The sequence below is a fragment of the Vulpes lagopus genome, chromosome 4 (assembly GCF_018345385.1).
Source record: "Vulpes lagopus strain Blue_001 chromosome 4, ASM1834538v1, whole genome shotgun sequence".
In the NCBI taxonomy this organism is placed as follows: Eukaryota; Metazoa; Chordata; class Mammalia; order Carnivora; family Canidae; genus Vulpes; species Vulpes lagopus.
Genome location: NC_054827.1, coordinates 100,922,130 through 100,948,986, shown reverse-complemented (window position 1 = coordinate 100,948,986; position 26,857 = coordinate 100,922,130). Strand labels below are relative to the sequence as shown.

The following is a 26,857-nucleotide window of genomic DNA, read 5'->3' as shown; positions in this document are numbered from 1 at the left end:
TTGTTAAAGAAAGGAATGGAAGATTTTTACAACAACTTTGGAACAAGCCTCTCTCTTGAGGCCACTGGGCCTGGAGGGATGAGGCAAGGACCCAGCTCATGAAATCCCACAGCAGGCCAGGCCAGGGGGCACATTAACTTGGTTTCCTGAACTAGGGGTTCTTTAGGAGTGGGCAGGGCAGAAAACAGCTAGGATGGGAACAGTGGATGCAGCCAAGGCATGGGGGATGCTTTACCCAAAGTCATGCCAAGAAAACAGAGTCAGGACCCTTAAAGGTTTTGCCTCATGCATCTGTTCAGCATTGATGACATCTTATCCTCGTAAGGGCTGTTCTCACCTAAATACAATCCAATTGTCAATCGTCTCAGGGCACAGGGTCCATCTGTTTAAAGGTTCTAATGTGCCCCTACTATGACATTCCTGGGGGACACCTGATATGGAATGATGTGCTGCAGGAGACCAATCCTGTCAGGGTAGAAGAGCTCCAGATGCAAACACGAAGCACCCATGACAGCTACAGCTCTTGCAAACTGTGCCCTGGTCTGAACAAAGCCTTTCCATGTCAGTCACCCTCCTCTGAGCCTCACATGGTGCTGTGATTAGGGGACAGACACAGAGTCTCATCTCCATCCTTCTGTTAGTACTAATATGGAGAGGGGCTGCGTACTCAATATAGATCATGTCCTTTATATGTATTCCCACGAACTATTCCAACTTCAGGTAGGGACACACGTAACAGCTGGTCTAAGGAGTGGCTCTGGGACTTGAAGCCTTGTCTGTTCTTTCTTTGAAGCTGGGCTCTTCCCACTGTACTGTGCCAGCTCCCTCTAATGATGGAACTGAGGAGAGAGAAGTGGCTTCCTTGAAGTCACATGACCAGCAACCAAGCCAGGCCCAAATCTCAGCCTGCTCTCTTTTTCTTCTTTTCTTTTCTTTTCTTTTCTTTTCTTTTCTTTCTTTCTCTTTTCTTTTTTCCTTTTCTTTTCTTTCTTTCTTTCTTTCTTTCTTTCTTTCTTTCTTTCTTTCTTTCTTTCTTTCTCTCTTTTCTTTCTTCTCCTTCTCCTTCTTTTTAAGATTTTAAGGAGAAAGGGCACCTGGGTGGCTCAGTGGTTGAGCGTTTGCCTTTGGCTTAGGTCATAATTCCAGGGTCTTGGGATCAAGTCCAGCATCAGGCGCTCTATAGGGAGCCTACTTCTCCCTCTGCCTATATCTTTGCCTCTTTCTAGGTCTCTCATGAATAAATAACATCTTAAAAAAAAGAAAATATTTTATGGAGAAGCAGACTCCCTGTTAAGCAGGAGTCTATCAGGGCTCTATCTCAGGACCCCGACATCATGACTTGAGCCAAAGGCAGATTGCTTAATTGACTGAGCCACCCAGGTGCCCTTCAGAGCTCTCTTCTCAGGGCCAGAGATGGAACTATTTTAACTTCCTCACAGAGCTATGAAAAAACTGAAACCTCTCTCTACTAATTTCTCACCATTTAGTGAAACAGGTTTTCTAATCATCTATGCATGTGTGATGGTTATTTTTATGTGTCAACTTGACTGGCCACAGGGTGTGCAGATTAAAGGTGATTTCTGGGTGTGCCTGTGAAAGTGTTTCTGGATGGCACTGGCATCTGAATTTGTGGATGCAGTAAAATAAATGGCTCTCCCTAATGGGCATTATTCAATCCCCTAAAGGCCTGAACAGAACAAAAGGCAGAAGAAGGTGGAATTCACACACACCTCCTGTGCCCTCTACCCCCACTAGGGCCTCTCTTTGCATCTTCTCTTGCCCTCCCACTGGGATTTACTTCATTAGCTCTCCTGATTCTCAGACCTTCAGACCTGGACTGGGTGACACTACCAGCTTTCCTGCTAGCTTGCAGATGGTAGATGGTGGAACGCCTCAGCTTCTGTAATTGTATGAGCCAATTTCTCATCACAAATCATGTATATATCTGTTAATTCTGTCTCTCTGGAAAATCCTAGTATGTCCTCAATGCTTTTAATTAGGAAGTCATTCCTAAAAGATTAAAGATCCACCTATCATTTTTCAGGCACTCTGCTAAATACTGGAAGGAAAAGTTTTAACAAGACACAGTATGTGACGCCAATTCTTATAGCATTACTGTTGGGAAAAGATAGTGTTCTTGACCTTGACTAAACTGTGAGCATGTTCTCCTTTAATCAGGAGATTTTTAACTTTGGCTGGCCATTGAGTTCACCTGGAGAGATTTAAAGCATCCAATTCCTCAGTCCCAGCTCCAGAATTTGTGATTTAATTCATCTGGAATATAGCCTGAGCATCAGGATTCTTAAACACAAGAAAGGTTGGCTGGTTATTCATCAATGTGACTTAATTGTGGATATAAAGCATTTCTTTTTACTTATAATTTATAACTTGCTCATTTTCAAAATTAGTGTGATATAGCAGATGGCATACAAGACATAAAACAGACTATTTTAAGAAATATTAAAAATGGTAAGTCTCAGAGGAGAAGAGAAAAACTTGAGGGAAAGAAATTATTGAAATTAAGCACAAAATCTAGTCCTGAGCTTTCCGGAGCTAATGTGCCAAGAACAAGAGGGGTCATGGTGTCATCAAGGTCAATAAAAGGAAGGCTATGAGAAAAACAAACAACACCCCCCAAAACCTATTTTCTGTCAAATAGTTCTAAGAGCACAGGTGAAAACTGTGCTGGATGAACAAGACAGCTGAACCCCCAGATGCTGTGTGACTCCTCCACGGCCAGGTTGCTCCCAGATCAGCTAACAGCCAATCTGAATCTAACAGCTAAGGGCCAATCAGTTGGCCATTCTTTCCAGAGGTCCACAGGCTTACCAGGAATGATCTTTGACTAGGGGAGCCTGCAAAGAGGCCAGGGGAGATTGTCATCCAGCTGTGTCACAAAAGCTTTCCACCGAGGCCCACACGAGGTATAAGGAGCCAGCTCTCCATAGGACTTACTGCATCCACGTTCACAGAAAGAGCTTTGTTGAAGCTGAGATGCCATGTGACACACACATCATCCCTGCACCCCGGGGCCCTGGGAGTGATTTCATTTTTTCTCTTTGAGGTCAAATTCTCCTCAGGAGACAGATCCTCCTTTGCATAAGACGGTAAGAGCTGTGGGTTGGAAACCCTGATCAAGGCACCCTGGAGAATGCCCGGTCAAGGGGGACTTACGGGGGGTTGTCACATTTCCTCTGCCGGAAGCGGGCTCCTGTCCCACACGTCCGGCTGCACATGCTCCAAGCGCCCCATGGGCTCCAGTCTCCGTCCACGTGCTCCGGGATGGGCGTCTTGCTCACACACTCCCCTGCGCGGCACCACTGAAACACAGCAGGGCAGGCCACAGGCCCCAGGGGCCACACAGCTCCAATGAATCCAACCTGCTCACTCACCAGATCACTGCAAGTCCCTCCACATGAAAAAAAAAAAAAAAAAAAAAAACCACCATGCCATCCCCAAAGGCTTTTTGTAATTTGCACAAAAGTAGACTCTTTCAGGGTATGCATGCTTGTTAACTCCAGACAGTCCGTCCTTACTCAACCTGACACCCATATACCTGTGGGCTTTGCATTTGGCCCTAATGCTCCACATGAAATGTGCTCCCCTGAATTTTTCTAAGTTGTCAGGAAAAGGACTAATTCACATGGCTCATGAAGAGACCCAAGCTTCAGCAAGCTTTGCTTAACGTTGAGTGTGTCTCTCTGGAAGGCTGCGTTTCCTGGCTCTGGGGCTTTGCTTTGCACTTCAAAGCTGGGTTTGGTACTTGGAGATGACACTGCCAGGTCTGCATGGGAGAACCTTGGCTCTGAGAATAAAACAAAGCTACTTGTCTAAAACAGAATTTCCCAAAATGTGTGGCAGGCATATCCGGGGCCCGAGAGGTGATTTGGTGGTTTCAAATCATGGCACCTGATTCACTCCTTACAGTAAGACTAAGGAGAAATCTGTGGCTGCTGGCCCCGAATCCCTCTCCTTTCCAAAACCAATCTCTCCTGTTAATGAAGATCAGGCCTTGGGCTAGCTTTCTTAACCTCTAGTTAGAACTGCATCACAGGGCAGCCCCGGTGGTGCAGCGGTTTAGCACCACCTGAAGCCCGGGGTGTGATCCTGGAGTCCCGGGATCGAGTCCCACGTCAGGCTTCCTGCATGGAGCCTGCTTCTCCCTCTGCCTGTGTCTCTGCCTCTCTCTCGCTCTCTCTGAATAAATAAATCTTAAAAAAAAAAAAACTGCATCACATTGTTCTCATCCAACTCATTTTATGATAGCTTTTTGCATACAGCCAGTGATCCTGTTTTTGCATGTATGGTTTATTGATGAAAAAGCTTTTTTTTTTTTTAAAGGGTGTTCACTTGTGTGACAAAAAGAGTCAATTTAACAAAAATATTAAGCGACTCCTGTATCTTATCAGAAAAAAAGCAGAGAGGAGATAGAAGTGTTCCTCTTTGCCCAGAGTAGGTTCCAATGGCATTTCTGGAGCAGCCAGCAGAGCTTCAGGCACTACTGAGTACAGTGCAGACCACCGCTCTTCGGGAGACGTGCCCGATGCCCAGGAGACAGGGGCTAGGGAAGGGCTGTGGGAGGTGGGGGTTACCTTGTCTGCCCCACACTCGGTGCCGTCCAGGGGAGGGTCCAGCTTGGTCTTGCAGGACGTATCTCCTTCCACCAGGCACCACAGTCCAGCGCACATCAGATGCTGCTGACAAGGGAAGGAACAGAACTGCCTAGAACACCATATACAGGTCATTACTGGGGTCAGAAGGTGGGGCCCAATAACTGGTTTGGATTTGGAATTCAAAATGTGAAGGGAAGAAGGAGGGTTGTGAATCTGGATGTTTTAAAAAAAAAAAGTGTATCATTCAACTGGTTCATTTTAACTCCACAAAATTCTGTGTATAGACTCCTAGGAGGGTTGCCCTCATGGGGATTCATTTCGGCAATTCCTGCGTTAGCTACTGAGGGAGTGTCCACCGCAGGGTGCAGGCTGGGTGCCATTAACAAACACATATCTTCCATTTAATGTAGGAAGGTATGAGGCAGATACCCATGGGTTAGAGAGAGTGCACAGGAGGAGAATCTCCCTGGCCTGGCCTCCCCACGGAGGGCTTGCTGGAAGAGGCAGCTCCGTTGCTGAGGCTAGAGGGGCATTTATGCAGGCCTAGAATCCGGAGCTCGAATGCTGATAATGAGCTCAGAGACCCCAAGGGGTTAAAGAAAGGTTTTCCATCTCCCCGTGGTTACCCACATTTCTAGCTCAGCTGACTTATGCATGATTTGTTATAGTATTTCACCTAAGGCATTTCTTAACCTGCACAAATATACAGTGAAAATAACTCTACTTCAACAACAGGCATTTAAAAACACGCCCATTTGTATTAATAGGAAACTTGCACATAGACAAAGTGCTCAGGATGGGACCATTTATGAAAATAACCGGAGCAGACATGGCCAGTGTTCTCCCGGGCTGCCTCAGTCTCCCCTGCAGGATTCAGACCATTCAGTGTCTGCACACACTGGTGGCTGCTTCCTCAGTCTTTGTGCTGGGAGCCATCCTTTGACCACAGAGCAAGCTTCAACCACAGGGATGCAGCTGGACACTCCATCTCCCTGGGTGGGATGACTCTGAGGCAAGCTCCAGCTTCTCTCAGAGGGTCCCAGCAGGATGGCCCCATTGTCCATGAGGTGGTCTGCTCACCGGTGCACTTTAGACTCTCCACCCTCCTCTCTCACTTCCCTGCCCCCTCACTGTGCTTCCTGGGATTACTTCCCAGATAAACTCCTTGCACCCAAATCCTCGCCTCATGGTTTGAAAATTAAGAACAGATGTACTGAAGGCTCTTTTAAAGATGTAGTACTTCCAGGTTGCCAAACCTAGTCATGGGAAAAAGGCCTAAGCTGGAGCAGGGAGACCTCACCCTCCAGGGTATGGCCACGGCACCTGTGGGTGCAACTTGGGCAGAGTGAGGGTCAAGGGTCTTTGCTCAGGACAGGTCACAGTGGAGCTTGTAAAGAGTGTACCCTGCTTCGTGTTGAGGTCTGCCATTCCAAGTAATATCAAATATCTGCATAGGATAGATGTGCACTGTGCTGTCTAAAGTCAAAAAATATTTAGAAGTTTAAGAGACAAAGGGAGAAAAAGGGAAGGAAAGCAGAGCTGGAGGGGCTTTGACAAAGAGCTCAAAAGCCCACAGCTCTTGCTCATTTTTCAAGTATGCCGAAGCAGCTCTGTGCCCTTAAAGAAGTTGATGATTCAAGTGGAACAGTGCACATTTGGGTTCAGGAAAGCCCCTATGTTCCCATTATTGTTCGCCTCTCCATGGAATGGTAAAAAGATGAGAACTCTGAGTACAATGCCAGCTGGTCCCATAAAGACAGACTGAACCTCATTAAATGTTTGATTCCATGCACTTTAACCCTGGAGCTCTTTGAGAGTGTGGTGTCAGTGTATAGACACGTGTTCATGAGTCAAGGCTGACCCCAGAGGTAATTTATGGGATAGGAGAGCTTGGGATTAGGAGATGCATCTGCCCCATTGGGAGAGAGAGGAAGAAGGCAGTGTGAACTGTTATGTACTTAATAGCACATTCCCATAAAACTGTCCTAATCATCAGAGAAGAAGAGATGAGGTCAGGCAAAGATTTCTTAAGTAGAACACAAAACATACTAACCATAAAGGAAAAAATTAATGAATTATACTATATTACAATGAACTTCTATCAAAAGGCAACTGTAAGAAAGTGAGAGAGGAGGATATTTGCAATACGTGCAAGAGATATTTGTAATGTGTGGATCCAACAAAGGATTTGTATCGAAAGTGTATGTAAAAAACATGAAACAAAAGCTCCCAAAGACAATTAAAATGATGCAATATAAAAATGGGCAAAAAACTTGGGCACTTCACAAATGAGGGCATTTAAATGTAAGGATGGCCAGTAAATGTATGAACAGGTACTCAGTTTCAGTAGCCATCCAGGCAAAGGCAAATTAAAACCACCACTCAGGCGTCCCCAGTGGTTGAGCATCGGCTCAGGACGTGATTTCTGGGTCCTGGGATTGAGTCCAGCATCAGGCTCCCACAGGCAGCCTGCTTCTCCCTCTGCCTATGTCTCTGTCTCTCTGTCTCTCATGAATAAATAAATAAAATATTTTAAAAACCACCCAAAACCCCACCATTTGGTACCTCTACACACCTACCAGAATGGCTAGAATGACAGAGACATGAATACAAAGTGTTGGCAAGGATGTGGTGTGATAAGAACTCTCCTTAATTAATGATGAGCTTTTAAATTGGTTCAACAACTCTGAAAAACTCCTTGACAGTACTTAATAAAGCTTAAGACATGCTGGATGTTCTACTATTCATCAATTCCACTCCTACATATGCATCAGGCAGAAATGTGTGTATACGTTTACCAAAAACATTTTAATAATAAATTTATTTTTTATTGGTGTTCAATTTGCCAACATACAGAATAACACCCAGTGCTCATCCCGTCAAGTTCCCCCCTCAGTGCCCGTCATCCATTCACCCCCACCTCCCGCCCTCCACCCCTTCCACCACCCCTAGTTCGTTTCCCAGAGTTAGGAGTCTTCATGTTCTGTCTCCCTTTCTGATATTTCCCACACATTTCTTCTCCCTTCCCTTCTATTCCCTTTCACTATTATTTATATTCCCCAAATGAATGAGAGCATATAATGTTTGTCCTTCTCCGATTGACTTACTGCACTCAGCATAATACCCTCCAGTTCCATCCACGTTGAAGCAAATGGTGGGTATTTGTCATTTCTAATGGCTGAGTAATATTCCATTGTATACATAAACCACATCTTCTTTATCCATTCATCTTTTGATGGACACCAAGGCTCCTTCCACAGTTTGGCTATTGTGGACATTGCTGTTAGAAACATCGGGGTGCAGGTGTCTCAGCGTTTCATTACATCTGTATCTTTGGGGTAAATCCCCAACAGTACAATTGCTGGGTCGTAGGGCAGATCTATTTTTAACTCTCTGAGGAACCTCCACACAGTTTTCCAGAGTGGCCGCACCATTTCACATTCCCACCAGCAGTGTAGGAGGGTTCCCTTTTTTCCGCATCCTCTCCAATATTTGTGGTTTTTTGTCAAGAATGTTCATAGCAACAATCTTTGTGTCCAAATTGGAAATTGCCCAGGGGACGCCTGGGTGGCTCAGTGGTTGAGAGCCTCCCTTCGGCCTAGGGTGTGATCCTGGAGTCTCAGGATTGAGTCCCACATCGGGCTCCGTACATGAAGCCTGCTTCTCCCTCTGCCTGTGTCTCTGCCTCTCTCTCTCTGACTCACGGTAAATAAATAAAATCTTAAAAAAAAACACAAAAAAGGAACTGCCCAAATGGTCATCAACAGAGAAATTATGGATTATGGTCTATTAGGACAATGGAATACGGCATGATCCCATTTATATGAACTTCAAAAACAAGAGAAAACTGTAGTGTTGTGAGTCAGGATAGTGGTCACCTTTCTGTTTAGTTTCAACAAGGGGACTTTGGAGCTGCAGCCTCTGACCTCAGCTTGGCCATCAGCATTGCCCTGGGTGCCAGAGCTAATCAGCTGCCCTTCTGTGATTTGGTTTCAGTACTGGAAAAATGGTATGGACAGCACTAATGCTTGTTACCATGATGCCTTTTAGATAGTTGGCATTCATGTTGTGCTTTCTAAATGACAAAGTGCTCTGCTGTCTGTCATCCTGAGGCTCATGACAGCTGGGGGAGGCAGGTAGGACAGGACTTTCTCTTTTTTCCATTTTTTTCAAAGAAGAGGCACATGTTTATGTGGAAGTCAAGGGCCTGAGCTGGACCAAAATTACCAGGCTGGGAGTTCATCAATCTAGGTTCAAGGTTCACATCCTGGTTCTTGACTCATGTAGTGGCTCCACAGGTGTATTCACTCTCTAAAAAACTGAGCTCTAAATGTATGATCTGTGCATTTTTATGCATGCATAGTATACTATAAATAGTAAGACGTTTTACAGAGAGAGGGGAGAAGAGAGAAATGTATGCTCAAACTGGCGATGGAAGATTGTCTGGACCCAACCTATCACAAGGTAGAAGCAGGAAAATCAGGGTTTCACCAAGAAATTACAAGGATAGACCATATGTATAGGAAGTCATTCCTCCTATCAGGAGAAATACTTCATAGTGGGTAGTCTTGCAACTGCTGGTCTCTTTAGGGTGGAACACACACACTTCTCTCATAAGGAGAATTCTTGCTAGCCTGGGAATAGCCCTGAAACTCTCCAAAATGAACATCCTATCTATAGCTGATTCCAGCAATAACTCAGAGGTGAACAACAGTAAAAAAGAAACAATTTATACAAAGAACTACAAATATGAAGGGAGAAGGTACAAGAGGGAGAAAGCATTGAAGAATACTTACCAGATAATATCATAATACGGCTAAAAATAATGTGTAAGCCTATGGGCATTTTTTTTTAAACAGAGTAATTGTGTCTTTTTTTGTTTTTGCATTTGCAAAAAGCAAATATATAAGAACTCAGGGAAAAGATGGTCAGGTCAAAGGAGATAAAGTAGCAACATCCGAATGGGCCAAGGAAGGGGGAAAAAAAATCACATGACCAATGAAGACTGAGAGCAACATAAAAAGAGACACACCACTGAACACATAAAGGGGTATATAGAGTTGATGACTGAGAAAAAGTGAATGTAATAAAATAGAAATGAATAAACGATTTAAACAGATAAGACGAATGACAGACATGGAAGACACATAAAGGAGATGTGACACAAGCAAAAGTGGGAGGCAGGTGGGATGAGTTTTCTCTACATTTTTTCAGTGAGGGGACGGATGTTTGTGGAGGTCAAGGGCCCTGAGTTGGGCCAGAAGCACAGGACTCTTAAAGAAGAGAACCAAGGTAATGGAACAGAAAAGGTATCTGAAAAGAAATTCAAGACCCTATCCTGAAATGAAAGAAATCTCTGTTTCAGATTGAAAAGCAAAGCCCTATTCCAGGAAAACAGCAAAGAATAATGAACACAGAGGGATGTCCTGATAAAAGTTACTGAATTTCAGGGATAGAGCAAGAAATATTTTAGGCAGCCAGGAAAAAAGGATCAAGCTAGTGACAGTGGGAAAACACAGCAGGCTACCTGCAGATTTCTCCACAGCAGCACTCACTGCCAGATGGCAGTGGATGCCTAGAAAGACACAAGGAAAGAAAATGTAATCCAAACAGCTTCTAGCAACTAAAGGGTTGCTCAAGTATTTAGGTAACAGAAAATGATTTTTTAAAAATATTTTTGTCTATTTATTTGAAAGAGAGGAAGAGAGCACAAGTTAGGGGGAGTGGTGGAGGGAGAGGGAGAAGCAGGCTCCCCTCAGAGCAGGGAGCCAGATACAGGGCTTGATCCCAGGACCCCGAGATCATGACCTGAGCCAAAGTCAGACACTCAACTGACTGAGCCACCCAGGAACCCCCAGAAAATTATTTTTGAATCTATAAAGAAGCTGAATCCTTTTTTGGAGAAAATACTAGAGGATGATGTTAGCCAGAAGAGAAATAAAAGGAAAACCCAAGGGTTAGCAGTGAGCACCCAGTGAAGCATTGACTGAAATGTGGGGACTGAAGTTAGGAACAGAATGCATAGGATATAAAGTCAGATGAGCCAGAAGTGATATAGATACAAGAATAGCCTAGAAAAGAAGGTGCGGTGGGTGGAGGGCATAGGAGATTGTCCATATATATCCATTTCTTTATTGTTTCTAGTTGGGGGAGGAGCAAAACATAACAGATAAATATAGCAACTGGGATATCAGAGCTTTTAAAGGGAAAATGTTACCCACTAAGAAAAATAATTAAATTGAGGGGTAGAGGGAATGGAGAGAAGGGGTTTGAAGGTGGAAATGGTTTTATCATGCCCATGGAATTAGGATAGAGTAGAAACTCTAAAGAGAAGTTGGCCTATGGCACCTTTTTGCTTCTAGCAAATGTCAGAATAGATAGTCTGTGGGAGGCGGGGCTGCTCTTCCATTCCAAAAACAGGTAGGTATTGTAATAAAATGTCATTTTTTCCCCTGAAGATTTTACTTTTAGGTAATCTCTGCACCCATTGTGAGGCTCAAACTTACAACCCCAAGATCAAGAGTGTCATGCTCTTAACAACTGAGCCAGCCAGATGGCTCAAAAATGTCATTCTTATTGCTGAGCTCACCAGAAGTTAAGAAACTATTCAAGAAAACAAATACAAAATACACACATAGCTATACTTGTACATACTATTAACATAGTCTAGTCTGTAGTAAGCACTTAAAAGGGGTGCATTCCCCTGAGGGCCAGCAATGATCTTGACACTCCAGCTGGGAGAGTAAGTCTGGAATCTGGAAGGGTGTTTACCAGTTCTAGAAGGATTGGTGGCACTGGCTTGTTGAGACAAATATACAGACAAACATATAGCAACCACCATTCAGACTCTCAGAATTCCATGGTGATATTCAATAAAAGTAAACTCACAATGAAGCATGGAAACATAAATGACAGCTAACAGAAGCAACAAATAAAAGATTTAAACTTCCAAGGTGTTTAGATGATAGAATGATCAGATACAGAATATATAATAACCATAGGTGTGCCTGGGTGGCTCAGTCAGTTAAGTGCCCTACTCTTGATTTTGGCTCGGATCATGGTCTCAGGGTTGTGAGATTGAGCCCTGCACTGGGCTCCATGCTGGGAGTGGAGCCTGCTTAAGATTCTGTCTCTTCCCCTCCCCTTGCCTATTCTCTCCTTTCTAGAAAAAAAAAATCATTATAATAACTATCTCTAACATGTTTGAAGAAATAAAAGATGACATCATGTACACAAGCCAGTGGTGAAATACTATTGAATCAGGCAAATCTGAAAAAGAAACTAGAAAGCACTTTTATTATGAGACATTAAATGTATAACTGTTGAAGAAAAGCAGTGGATTCTGACATCACTGAGAGAGAGAATTAGTGACTGGAAAACAGATTTGAAAAAATATATAGATTGTAGCATGAAGACAAAAGAAATAGGAAAATACTGAAAAAAATGGATTAAGAGATAAGAAAGAGTAAAATATTGATGTATGTGTCTAATCATAGTCCCAGACAGATAGCAGAAAGAATGAAGAGAGGCAGTGTTTGAGAAGAAAATAGCTAACACAAAATACGTACTGTATAGAATAATGAGTCCTCCCACTTAGTAAAGGGGCAGTCTTCTAATATAGGCCCAACAACCCCCGTCTCCTCCTACTCATGCTCTTGTGTAACACCTTCTTTTTGTACATTTGACGAAACTACTTGCTTGCTTTGCATTCACTGAATGCAGCAAAAATCATAGGATATAATTTTAAGTAAAAAGAGAAATGTATTATTTAGGAAACAGATAAACCATAGTCAAATATGAGTTGGTCTCTAGGCGACAAATGTACTAGATATACTACTTGCTAACCTATTCAAGAAAAAGAGGAGACAATATGAATAAGACAGGAAGAAATGAGAAAGAAAAAAGAAAAAGAAAGGAAGAAAGAAGATAACAAAAATGTAAAGGAAATTTTATGTATGTATATATGTATGTCTGCATGTAAATTTTAAATAATAATCAGTGATCACTGAGCTCGATACATAAACTCGATATGAAATGATTTCCTTACAAGAAGAGCTATTGTACAGAATAGAATAAAAATGCATATGGACTAACTAATATAGAAGACCTAGGGAAGCTTGTCAATGAGCTACCCTTCCTGAAAACCTCTGGCCCACATAGTTTCTTAGTAGTATTTTTCATAGGGAGATTCTATTTAATCTTTCAGAAACAGATAACACCAATGCATTCAAACTGTTTAAGAGCATTGAAAAAAGGGGGATTTTTCCTTATACTTCACATTAATATCACATTGAAACCAAACTGAACAAGATAAGCACAACAAAAGAAAAAAGGTTCATATCAAACTCATTCATAAACACTGTGATGAAGATCCTAAATAAAATTTACTAATATAGTGAAGCATATAGTGAACCATGACCAAGTAAGGTTTATTCCAAGAATCTGAAGATGGTTCAATATTAGAAAACCTGCTAATATAATTTGCCACACTAATAATTCAAAGAGAACTCATCCAGTCCTCCCCATGGATGCTGAGAAGACATTTGATTAAATTTAATCACAATCTCTTATTAAAGTTAACAATGTACATAAATGGATACATCTTCTTTCATTTGATAAATATCTATTCATGCAGAAACGTCAGAAGCACTCTCATTAAAGTTGAGAAGAAGAAAAAAACGTATATTATCACACTGTTATTATTTTAGGTGAGAGAAGGAACTAGGGGTTAATAGAATTATATAACTAAAATAATCATATAACTAAAAACCCAAATACTTAACTAAAGAACCATTATAATCTCTAAAATAATTCGGTCAGATGGTTAGGTATAAAATTAAAATACAGTAATTAAAGCTCTTTATAAATAGCAACTACAATTTTAAAGATATACTGAAATAAAAGATCCCATTCAAATTGGAAAAAATATTCTATAGGAATAAATATAGTAAGAAAATTATAAAATATACATAAAGAAAAATAAAAATTTCCCTGAGGGAGCAAAGGAAGATGTTTTGAATAGATGTAAAGAAACGCTATGTAGGAAGACTCAAAAGTATAAAGGCATATATTTTTCACTAAGTCTCTAAAATAATATAACTGAATTAAAAATACCAACACATATGGAAAAATAAAAAATAATAGCCACTAAAACTGTGAAAAAGCATACGGCTAGTGTATTAAAATATTTTATAAAGCTACCATCATGTAAATATTAAGAGGTTCACAATTATATCAGTGAAATAGACTGGAAAAATCCAGAAATATATTTTAAAAACAAGATATAAAGAAGCATATTATAAAGATGACATTTCAAATTAATGGGGAGAAATGAATTAATTAATCAAGTATGGAACTACATGAGGGGTCATCTGGAAAAAAAGTCAGGTTGGATCCCTTACCTCACACCTAACACTAGAGTAAATGACTGCTGTATTAAAGATTCATACATAAAAATGTAATAATAAAAGTGCTAGAAGATATAACATGAATTAAGTTAATTTACAGTGTAGGAGTAGGAAAGACCTCTAAGCATGACATAAAACTCAGAAGCCTTATCAAGATATTGATGCATTTGACTTTACACACACACATACACACTTCTGCTTGACATAAAATCATAAAAAATAAAAGTAAACAAACTGCCAAAAAAATTGCAACTCCTATTTTAGCTAAATGGCCAATTTCCTTAATATATAAAATTTCCAACAAATCACTTAAAAAAGATCAGTAATCCAAAAGATTTAAAAAGATACTTCACAGAAAAGAGAACACAACTGGCTTCTTAATATATGAAAAAATGCTCAAACTCATTATGAGAAATGCCATTCAACCTGTCAACAGACTCATTTCCTAAATGGTCAGATTGTCAAGGGCCAGAGAGGCTGGGTGAAGATGTGGGAAAGCCGGCACTTCCATATGCTGTCTATGGTAGTGTAAAGAGATAAGCCTCTTTGGAGATCAATCTGACAATATCTATCAAGAACTGAGGCATGTACATAATTTCTTTTTTTTTTAATTTATTTTTTATTGGTGTTCAATTTACCAACATACAGAATAACCCCCAGTGCCCGTCACCCATTCACTCCCACCCCCCATCCTCCTCCCCTGCTACCACCCCTAGTTCGTTTCCCAGAGTTAGGAGTCTTTATGTTCTGTCTCCCTTTCTGATATTTCCCACACATTTCTTCTCCCTTCCCTTATATTCCCTTTCACTATTATTTATATTCCCCAAATGAATGAGAACATATAATGTTTGTCCTTCTTCTATTGACTTACTTCACTCAGCATGTACATAATTTCATCTCAAGTTCAAAGACAGGTAAAATTAATCTGTGGGTTCAGAAAGAAAGTGATTATTGCTGGGGGTTAGTGAATGGAAGAGGGCTTTAGGGAAGCTTCTGGAATTGCAGAAATGCTATATTTCTTCATGTGCAGGTTCTACTGATGTGTTGTTTATAAAAAATAAGTATAACTGTACACTTAGGATTTGAACTTTTCTGTTTCATGTTGTGCTCTATATAGGTGAATAAAATTCCAAAAATCACATACATGCAAAAGTGACTTTTTGTCCACTTCTAGGTATTTATCTTGTAGACTAATGGTTCTCAATTAGGGGTGATTTTGCCCTCCTACAAGATATTTGACAATGTGTGAAGACATTTTTTGGTTGTCACAACTTGGGGATGCCCCAGACTTAGAGTGGGCAGAGGCTAATGATGTTGCTAAATATCCTACAGTGCATAAGATAGTCCTGCAGCAAAGAATTATTTGCCCTCAGATATCAATAGTACTGAGGTCAGGAAACTTTGCTATAGATCAACTCAACAATAATGATAAAAAGAAAAATAATAAGTTACAGTGGATATAAGAGCCTCTAACTCTAGGAAACAAACTGAGGGTTGCTGGAGGGGAAGTGGGAGTGGGGAGGGGGTAACTGGGTGATGAGTATTAAGGAGGGCATGTGGTGTGAAGAGCACTGAGTGGTTATGTGCAACTGATGAATCACTAAATTCCATCTGTGAAACTAATAATATGCTATATGCTAATTAAATTGAATTTGAAAAAAAAAAAAGTTATGGTAGAGAATCCTCCAAGACACCTTAGCTGGGTGACCAAGGTTAATATCACCAGGACCGCAGTCCTCATTTATCCACAGGGGATATGTTCTAAGACTCCCAGTGGATGTCTGAAACCATGGACAGTACTGAACCCTATATATACTGTTATTTCCCATACGTACATATTTATGGCAGTGTTTGATTTATAAATTAGGCACACTAGGCCACCTGGGTGACTCAGTGGTTCAGCATCTGCCTTTGGCTCAGGCCATGATCCAGGGGTCCTAGGATCGAGTCCCGCATTTGCTCCCTGTGGGGAGCCTGCTTCTCCCTCTGCCTATGTCTCTGCTTCTCTCTCTGTGTCTCTCATGAGTGAATAAAATCTTAAAAGGAAATAAATTAGGCACACTAAGAGATGAAGACCAATTACAAAACAGAACAAGTATAACAATACAGCGTAATAAAAGTTTTGTGAGTGTGGTCTCTCTCAAAGTATCTTATTGTATTCACTCTTTTTTTTTTTTTTTGTATTCACCCTTCTTGTGATGACGTAAGATAATAAAATGCCTATATCACCTGATGAAGTATGTCATCACTTGATGATGTAGGCATTGTGACATAGGGATGAGCTACACCTGACCTGACCACATGCCACAGTTGACCGTAACTGAAACCACAGAAAGCAAAACTGCGGATAGGAGGCACCACTGTAACAGGATGTAATGTGGTCTCCTTCTCGATCATTCACAACCTCAATCTGATCATGAGAAACCTCAGGTAAACCCAGATCGCAAAATAACTTAGTGGTACTGTTCAAGGGATAAGGTCATGAAAGACAAGGAGCAGATGGGAGGAGACCAAGGAGATGGGACTAACTAAATGCAAAGCAGGATCCCAGAACAGAAAAGGGATATTGGCAGGAAAACCAGTGACCTCAGCATGTACTTTAATGAATAGTATTGTACCAGGATTCATATCCTGGTTTTGATCATGGTTCTAGGATTCTGTAAGATGCTGACATAGAGGGAAGCTGGGGAATAGGGGGAAGGTATATACTTTCTGTACTGTTTATGTACAAAAAAATTTTTTTTTAAAGATTTTATTTATTTATTCATGAGAGACACACAGAGAGAGGCAGGGACATAGGCAGAGGGAGGAGAAGCAGGCTCCATGCAGACAGCCCCATGCGGGACTCAATCCTGGGACTCCAGGATCATGCCCTGAGCCAAAGGCAGAAGCTCAGCTGCTGAGCCCACCCAGGCCTCGCTGTAACCCTTCTTTATTTTATTTTATTTTTTTTAAATTTTTTTTTGTAACCCTTCTTTAAATCAAAAGCTACCTCGAAAGGAAAAGTGAAAAAATAACACCATCTGTATTTAAATAAAAAAAGAGGATGGGGCAACTCTTATTTACACAGGTATTGAACAACTCTAAAATATAGTTAAGAGAAAAAAAAAGCGAGATATACAACAGCGTGGCAGGGTGCTCATATTCATATGAAAAAGTATGCAAATAGTGATATTTTGCATTTCACACCTTGTGCATACATTGCTTACTCAGAAAACAAACTGATTCTGAAAAGTCACACCAAGAGCCAAGCATCTGTGGTAGACATGGTCTTTGCTATCATTACTTAGCGCCTGCAATGCATATTTACAAAGTATCTGTCAGATAAATGTAAAAATGGCATTTTGGCTTTTCCGGAATGAATTCTTTTTTCATCCTCAAAACCACTGCCTCATTCAAGTCCTCTTCCTCTGGACAAATGCAATCATGTTCTGCAGGCTGTCTTGACTGCAGTCTTCCTCATGCTCAATATACCTGCAGAATCTCTTTGGAAACACAGATACCAACTTAACCCATCCATTGTTCTCTTCAGGACTCACTTAAAACCCCTATGACATAGGCCCTCCCCTCTCCCTGCTGCCTCCACGCACTCATGTACTAAGTGCACCTGACTATCCACATCCCATGGATCCTCTGCACCCCTACCCAGGCTGTGACTTCTCCCAGGTGAGCTTGCCCTGCCCAGTCTCCAGGACCCCCTCCCTGCAGGCTGGGCTGCACCACACCGGAGAAGTAAAGTGAACAGTGAGCATGACCTGCTGCCTGTCGTCAGAGAGTTCAGTCTAGGGAAGGAACCAGAACTGAAAAAATCAACAGAGTCATGAAATCATCCTCCATATTCTACAAGGCCAAATCCAGGACTTTGTAAAAGCTTTCCTTCTTTTCTCCATTCTCACCAGGAAGAACCCATTAGGGTTCTAAGAGCACTCCACAGCAACTGGTCCTGCCAAGTGACAGTGCCATGTGTCTCACCTGCTACCCCTTTGGCTCCCCTCCATCCTGAACTCCTAGGGGGCATGGGCGGTCTTTCATCACCTCCTCCTCTTATTAGTTGGCACATGCCTGGAAGCAAATGGTACCCACCAAAAAGGCCTTGCTGAATGAGCAAATGAATGGATGAACGAATACATTCACGAGTGAGGCCATGCACTGCTTTGATAGCATGAGGGAAAAGCTGATCTACTCTAAGCATTTACTAAGCTCAGGCATCAGGCTAAGTACTTTATCAGAATTATCTCATTACCACTCATGTCAATCTTAGGAGACAGAAATAATCACTCATCACACTTTGCAGTGACCTACCCAAGCTGCAGAGCTGGGACCTTTCCTGACCCTAGAAAAGACACTCTTATCCACTGGTTATAATACAGTTCTTGATGGGTCCCAATTTCCTCTTCTACTTCCTCCCCCTACAATCTCACATCCTCTGCATCAATCAGGCACGAGTATTCATCACTGTTTCATATTTGCAGTGGAATGGAATGGTTTGGGCCCTCTGCCTGCAATGTTCTGTTTGCAAGCACTGCTGAGCAACATAATCTTGGCTCAACTGAAATGTACAGCCACTTAAGCCGCATCAGGGGTGGGGTTGGGGGTGTACTGGCTCCCCCAGCTCCTGGCCAACATTGGAAACTAGGATGCTCAGCTTGAGACCAACTCCTGGATAAGAGGAATAAAGGAGAATCATGTTTGTAATGTACAGGTAATATTTTATCCCATCCTGGATTTTAACTTTTTGTTAAATGGTGAAAGTATCAAGTTTTACAGGAAAAAAAAAAAACTTTAATAGAGTTAGATGGGAAAGTAAAAAAACCCAAAACCAGGAAAAAAAAAAAAAAAAACCCACACCAAACCAAACCAGCAGCAGTGGAAAGCTACTGGTCTGGGGCAAAGAACAAGGAAAATGAAACAGCTGTCTTGTTCTAGCATCTGTTGCCTCACTGGCTACATTCAAGGTTTGGCAAAAGTCGTATCAACTACATTTTGTAGCAGAGTGTCTCCAGCAGCTGCGTGACAAATAAGCCAATGCCAAGCTTCCTTCCTGGCATACTGTGAAAACACAGGCAAGGTCTGAGTTCCTCCTAAGACAGCACTGTTCGTGCATTCAAAGCTTTACCATTTTTCTTCAACTGGTGGTGTCTGGTGACCGTTTTAAGTGCTGGGAAGGTTGTTTTGATTCTCTCCCTTACTGGGCACCCATGAAGTATTTGGAGAACAGCTCTGTCTCAAAGCGTACTGAAGGCGATGGTTATGTAAAAACCCTCAGAAATGTGTTGCTGATAACACAAGCCAAAAGGGAGATAAAATAAGAGCTGGATGAAAAGGTTACTAATCTAAATTTTCCACAAGTACTACTGCAGTTTGAAGCCTTCCCCCCGGCTGGAATGCCAGCCCCACTTCTGGAAGGCTCCCTGAGTCCTGAGGCTGGTCACTCCTTCCATGTCCTATAGGTTGCAGAGATGGTTACCTGGCTGGGGCCACTTTGGGTGGGGGGGAAGGGGGGAGGCTGCTGGGTGAAGACAGGGCCAGGGTCCTCGGGCATCTGCTAGCAAAGGGAGGGGATCAGGGATAAGAAATGGCAGATAACACACAACTTGCAAAGTCTGGGGAGCTCTCTGAGGAGGCAGTCTACTGTAAACTTCCAAACACTTCTGGAAAATTGGGGCCATCTGCTGCCAAAGCCCAACAGTTTTGAGAGAGGCTGCAGATGCTGGGCAGGAGACTGAGACTAAGGCAGGCAGGAGAGCTTTCAACCTGGCACCCAACCCAACATCCTACCGCGTGGCCCTGTCTGTCTGAGAGGGGCAGGGAGAGGCTGTGGCTTGGGCCAGCCATCCACTCTGGCCAGGTACGCAGCATTAAAGGGGCAGGTTTCATTTAGATAGGCAGTTCCCAAGCCCCACTGAGTGCGAGATCCCCCAGGAAAGCTGTCTTCTAGAGACTCAAAGGCCAAAGATCTGAAGGAGGGCATTAAAACTTCTGATATCCTCAGGAGGAGCTTCTAATGACCCACTCAGTTGAGAAGTGACCAACATCAGAGAGAAAGAACCTATAGTTCCAGGTGGAATTCTGATGCCCTGAGCTTCCTGGACCCCACAGGGATCTCTAGCCATCAAGATGCCTGTGAAAATCTCTGTGGGATTTGGGAAAGTTTGCAAAGAGCCTTTGCATCCCGGGGACTGGGGCTGTGCCAAGACAGAGCTACTGGACACTTCACATTAATTCCTGGTGCTCCCAGGGTAGCAGAAGGAATGTCAAGAACAGCATAAGGAAAGATGTGGAAAAGGACCAGCCAACAAGACTGTCAGCTAAACAGTGTCCTCTCTGCCACTGGCTCCAGGATGGAAAAAAAAATGGTACCAGCTAACCTTTACTGAGTGCATGTTACATGCTAAGTACTCTAACTCATGTGTTACTCAGCCCTCAGAATAACCCTATGTAATATGTAAGTAGAGCCATTTTTCCCATTTTGCAGATTGGAAAACTGAGGCAGAAGAGGCTGTGTAGCTCACTCAAGAGGCAGAGGCAAGACATGACCCTGGGTGTCTGACTTAGGAGACTACCTTCTTAAACACCATGTGATATGAAGAGCACCTCCACACTGTACTACTGAAAAGCTGAGAGAACTAAATGGGAAGAGCAAATAACAGGTAGAAAGAAGGCATAAGACCCTTAAATGCCTATTATCATTCCAGACACTCTCGCCTTCCTGAAACAGCTGGCCTACAGCTTCTGTGCTCGATACTCAAAAAAACAAAAAACAAAAAACAAAAAACAAACAAACAAAAAAGCAAGCAAGCAAGCACGATAGGCCCATCTCTGTCCATTGCAAATGCCATGATGTATAGGCACACTCTTGCTCAGGTCAATTATAAGGCTGGTGTTCATCACTTCCCACACTAACTTCCTTTCCAGGTGGGGTGGATCATGTGCAGACTTTCAGGGCAACCATGGTGGAATGTGTTGCCAAGAAGGCTGTAGGGTTAAGGGACAAGTGGTCGTTACATAGCAACTTTCAACTCAGAATCTCCAGGAACCAGGGTGATGAGCAGGGACGGATATATATCTTTCATGCTGGAAAAGGGTGGGGGCTTTAGGAGGTTGTGGTCATTGTCAGAACATTGTCCTAACTCCCCACTTCCCGCTCTGGTCTCCAGGAGCAATGTCACATTCTTCCTTTCAGTTGGCGATACCTACACTTTGGGCTTTCTTACCCCTTGCTGCACTCAGCAGGATAGCTGAGCCCCAATAGCTTTAAAGTCTTATTAAATAGTGACTATGCTTTCCAGTGACTTTCCTGAGACAGGAGGAACTTGTAATCATAAAGAAGATGGATTGAGTTAATTGCGTAAAGTTCATTTCCCCTTTGTAATAAATATTTACCATCCAGTGTTTATAACTTTTATGTTTGGACTTTCTTAAATGCTTTATTGAATTAAAAACATCACATTACCATTGGCTAAAAGAGGAGACAGCTATATTTGCCAATAATTGCTGCAAGAAATGCCAACTATTGATGCCAATTTTTTTTGGTAGTTCATATTTCCATAGACAGCTTTGAGCCTTACAATACCAGCATTTTGCAGACAGACATGAAAGATGTAATGGTGATGGTGTGGGGATCTCCAGAGCCCTAGACATGAAAATGGACTGTGTTTTAATTTTTCTTGGTTCTCTTGTATGCAAATCTTTAAGAAGGCAAGAAATCTGGTTAGTATTTGAGGCGAGGCTGCTCCCAAAGCAACTGTTTTTCCAAAGTCATTTACCCTATGCCTTTGAATGAGGAAATGGCTTATAATTTTGATTGATCTTAAAATGCCTATGAATTGTGTCAAAGAACATACACAAAGTCCCAGTCAGAAGGAGGTTCTGTATTTAAAATTCTGTCTAAAGCCTGTAAACACCTTTGCAGAATAATATTTGTCAATGCATAATTATAAAATTCTTAAGATTGCTAAGGAAACAATTAAATTTAAGGATCATCCAAAATACAAAAATAAATACCAACTTGTAACACAGTGACCCATGTGTTTTTTGGTCAACATATTACCTTAGAACATCTGGCTCTGGGTCTAATAACGACTGTAATTTCAAGATTATTTATCTATTTGAGAGAGAGAGAGAGAGAGACAGACAGACAGACAAAAGAACAAGTAGGGGGAAGAGCAAAGGGAGAGGGACAGACAGACTCTTGACTGGGCAGGGAGCCCAATGTGGGGCTCGACCTCATGACCCTGAGATCATGACCTGAGCGGAAATCAGGAATCAAATGCTTAATCGATGGAGCCACTCAGGCACCCCTAACCACTGTAATTTTAAAGTAGTGGTGAGTCTAAATGATAATTTGAGATAGCAGCTACAACTGTCACGCAGTATGAACTATCTGGGTGTCTTAATCCCGACAGTCATGGGTGCTATGACTGTTGTGGCTTACTGCCAACATCCATGGGTGAAGGAAATACAGTTGACCCTTGAACAACACAGATGTATGATTGCTGACCCCTGACACCATTGAAAATCCACATGTAACTCTTGGCTCCCCAAAAACCTGATTGCCAATCACCTACTGCTGATTGGAGGCATTCCCAATAACATAAGCAGTTGAGTAGCACATATTTTGTATGTTACCTGTATTATATACTGTATTCTTACAAAAAATTTAGTTTAGGTAAAAGAAAATGTTAAGAAAATCATAAGAGAAAACACACTCAAAGGCGCCTGGGTGGGTTCTTAGATCGAGCCCCCCCCCCCCTTCAGGTTCCCTGCTCAGTGGGGAGCCTGCTTCTCCCTCTCCTGCTGCCTTTCCTCCCCAGTTCATTCTCTCTCTCTCTCTCTCTCTCTCTCAAATAAAATAGAATCTTAAAAAAAAGAGAGAAAATACATTCATAGTACTGTACTGTATTTATATATATAAAAAAATCCATGTAGAAGTAGATTCATATAACTCAAACCTGTGTTGTTCAAGGGTCAACTGTACTCATGTCAGTTACAGATTGGAGAAAAATAAACTTTCATTATCCTTGTTCACAAAACCTCTGAAATCTACCTCTGCAGATCCTGGTTCAGAACCCCTGCTTCTGTACAATAATAAAGATGTGTCCATGAAAAATACAATCCTCTGAGACGATAGGCCTCTACCTTCTGCCAGGGATAAGCTTTTGTTCCTCATAAAAGGCAGAAGCAAAATGAAAATTCTTCTCACCGGTAGTCATGGTGGTTAGTATTTTTCTCAAAATATAATCTCCCCAGTTTCTTTTCTTCTTATTTTTATGGGTCTGTATTCCAGAAAAAGAATAAGAAAATGTTCAACTCCTCAACACTGGTGTATTTTGTGGTTTTCTTCCTTTGGTGGTGTCCAACCTCTGTTACGTTTTATTGTTTTTTTGTGTGTGATAGGCTTAAAGTTCTAGAAATTTCTAAAACATACACACACACACCCCCCACTTGCCTCACTGATGTTTAGGTACTTTTCCAACCTATCCCCCTACTACTCTGCACAGGCATGCCAGCTGAGGGGCTTGCCAGTGAAGTTCTCACCATCAACAAGCTTTGGGGGAGCCTGAACCTGAAAACATGGACAGTGTTCCCAACTGTCATGTGTGAGTGTGGTTTGTAAAAGAAGAGGTTCCTCCAGATTTTTGGAGTTGTAATGGCTTTGTGATATTCATTCCCCTAAAATTCCTGACTGGGAGTGTTTTTCTTTTCACTGTATCTAGAAAGTAGTAACTTTTTTTGCCTATTAAAGGGGGCCTCATGTGGTTTGGAGAATTTTACTGAGAATTCTGCATCACAGTCCCCTCTGAAATAACTGGAGATCCTTAACAGGTCATGATGTCATGGGAGTGATTATTATAAAGAACTGGACAGCTGGAGAAATGGGATGCACACGAGGGCCACATGGAGACTCCCCATGCAGAGGCCCTAATGTCAACTGCACCATTTTCTTAGCAGAATGGAGTATAAATGATTAACATGAAACGTGCACTTACAACCCACCTTTACATAACCTAGTTCTAATATGCTTAAGGGGTCACTGTAATATATGCTCACATTTTGTTTCATTTGTTGGCTTATTAGCTATAACTTTGTTGTATTAGTTATTGGTTGATTTATAGTTTCTTTCTGTGCAATTATTCTATCTAGTATATAGTGCAAAAACCTTACAATAGAATCTGACCCTTCCTCCTGTTCTGGCCTCTATGTGAATATCATGTGTTTTACTTTTATGAATGTCATAAACTCTACATTACTGTACTGGTTTCCCATGGCAAAGCTACTAGTGTTTCCTACTGCTTCTCTAACAAACATTGCTGTAAATTTAGTGGCTCGTGAGAATGCCAATTTCTCATCATACAGTTCTGGAGATTGAAAATCCAAAATCAGTCTCAATGGGCTTAAATCAAGGTTTTCACAGGGCTGGTTCCTTCTGGAGGCTCTGAGGGGAGAGTCTATTTCCCTGAATTTTCCAGCTCCTAGAGGCAGCCTTGCTCTCCTTGGCTGATGGCCACCTCCTTGCATGATTCCCACCTCTTCCTTCTGCTGTCATGTCTCCTACTACCTACTCTGATCTCCTGCCCCCCTCTCAGTAAGGACTCTTCTGATTATAACAGGCCCATCCAGATAATCCAGGAAATATCCCCATCTCAAGATCCTTAATGGAATAAAATCTGAGAAGTCCCTTTAGCCACCTAAGGTAAAGCTCACAGGTTCTGGGGATTAGGACATGGGCATCGACCATGACTGTATTCTTATTTTTTTCTTTAAGACAGTTGTTTAATCAATCAATGATCTTTTAAAGATATTTGAGTATATTTAAGTATATCATATATTCACCCATGTAGTCACAACTTCCAGGGTCCTTCATTTCTTTGTGTAAATTGATATTGCCATCTACTATAATTATCTTTCTGCATGAAACATTTCTGTTAATATTTCTTACAGTATGGGTTGGCCAGAAATGAATATTTTTAGCTTTTGAAAAACAGAAAATCTCCATTTCACCTTAATTTTTCAAAGACATTTTTGCTGGGGGTTGATTTCTAAGGTCACAGGCTTTTTTTCCCTCAGTACTTTAAAGATGCTGCTCTACCATCTTTAGGCTTGCATTGTTTCAAAGGAGAGATATGCCATCTTTTTTACCTTTGTTTATGTGTTCATAACTTCTACTCTGGCTGTTTTAAGATTTTCTCTTTATCATTATTTTTAAGCAAATGGATCATGATAAGCGTTGGTCTAGATTTCTTGTTTATGTTTCTTGTGCTTGAGGGTCATAGCTTCTTGGATGTGTGGGTGTATCATTTTCATCAAGCTTGGAAATTTTTTTAGCCATTATTTCTTCAAATATTTCTGTCCTTGCTCTTTCTCATTTCCTTCTGGGGTATCATCTGCATATACATCTTAGGCCACCTGAAGACCCATAGCTCACTGATACTGTCTTCTTTTTCTTATCTGTCCTTTTTCTCATGTTTCATTTTGGATAATTTTAATCACTTTGTGTTCAAGTTCACTGATCACTTCTGCAATCTCTCATTTCCTAGCAATAGGGTCTTTTTCACTTCAGATAGTATAGTTTTCACTTCTAGAGGTTTCCTTGGCATCTGTTTTATGTCTTCCATATCTCTACTTAACATGTTCAATCTTTCTGCTACCTTCTTGAACCTGGACAATGGTTACAATTACTATTTTAATGCCCTTGTCTGTTAATTCTATCTTTTGTGTCTTTCTCGGTTAGTTTTGATTGATTAATTTTTCTCCTCATTATGGATGTACTTTTCGGCTCCTTTGAAGGCCTGGTAATTTTTTATTTGATGCTAGACATTGTGAGTTTTATTTTATTAAGTGTTGGATGGTCTTCTATCTCTACAAATATTTTTGAGCTTTCTTCTAGGACCTGGTTAAGTCACCTGGTAAGAGTTTGATCCTTTCAGATTTTGCTTTTAAACTTTATTAGGTGGCACTAGACCAACATCCAGGATAAGGCTAATTTTGCCACACTACTGATGCAACACTCTTCTGTGCACTTCACATGAGTTCCAGAGATTGTTTCCTCTAATATTTTCAGATGGCCTTGGGTAGTCTTCTCACATGTACATTGCTGAGTACTAAGCTAAAGATTCATGGAGCTCTTGTGCACATTTCTGAGGTTCTTTATAAAGCTTTTTATTCTGTGGTACCTCTCTATGTGAACTCTAACTTCCTTGGCTTCTCTGTGCTCCCAGTTCCACTTCTTCAACTCAAGAAGACTTGTTTCTTCTCTGTTCTCCCTCTCTGTGCCACAGCCTGGAGACTGTCTAGGAAGTAAGCCAGGATAATCAGAGGGCTCACCTTATGTCCTTGACATCTCTCAAGGATCACAATTCTTTCTTGTTGGATGTCCAATGTCATGAAAAATCACTATTTTATATAGTTCATTTGATTTCTTAGTTGCTTAGTTGCAGGTGCGAAGGTAAATCTGGTCCCTGTTACTTCATCTTGGCCAAAGGCAGAAGTCAGAATAAGAAATTAAAGGCAAAATTGGGACTGTGGTCATTTCATTATATGAGATCCAACTCAATCCTCAAGGGAATTAAAGAATAGTAATGGTTATAAAGATCAGTTTGGCATTGGATTAAAAGACCTTTATGATTGGTTCTGGATGTCTCTGGCTGCCAGAAAAGTATAGGTTTTATATAATGCTTAATTTTTTCATGATCCTGAGAAGTTCGATACAGAGAAATGCTGATCCTACAGATGTACACAGATTAGTTCTGTGTTCCACTGGATGGGAGTCAGTGTTTTCCAGAAAAGTAATAATAGCACAAATATCAGCTCAAATACCTCAGTGCTGATGCTGTGACA

The 26,857-nt window shown here is 41.5% G+C and overlaps 1 protein-coding gene across 3 annotated transcripts in view; it reads right to left on the bottom strand.

Annotated features, from left to right (window-relative positions):
* ADAMTS17 (ADAM metallopeptidase with thrombospondin type 1 motif 17) overlaps positions 1-26,857 on the bottom strand; it is a 318,441-nt gene that overhangs the window by 124,929 nt on the left and 166,655 nt on the right. For 2 of the 3 annotated variants that reach the window (XM_041753209.1, XM_041753211.1), the window contains exons 11-12: positions 4,593-4,697; positions 3,175-3,320 (exon numbers count right to left, since the gene is read on the bottom strand). In XM_041753209.1, coding sequence (XP_041609143.1) covers positions 3,175-3,320; positions 4,593-4,697 — 251 coding nt within the window. The remainder of the gene's footprint in view (positions 1-3,174; positions 3,321-4,592; positions 4,698-26,857) is intronic. The other variant, XM_041753210.1, reaches the window with a different exon arrangement.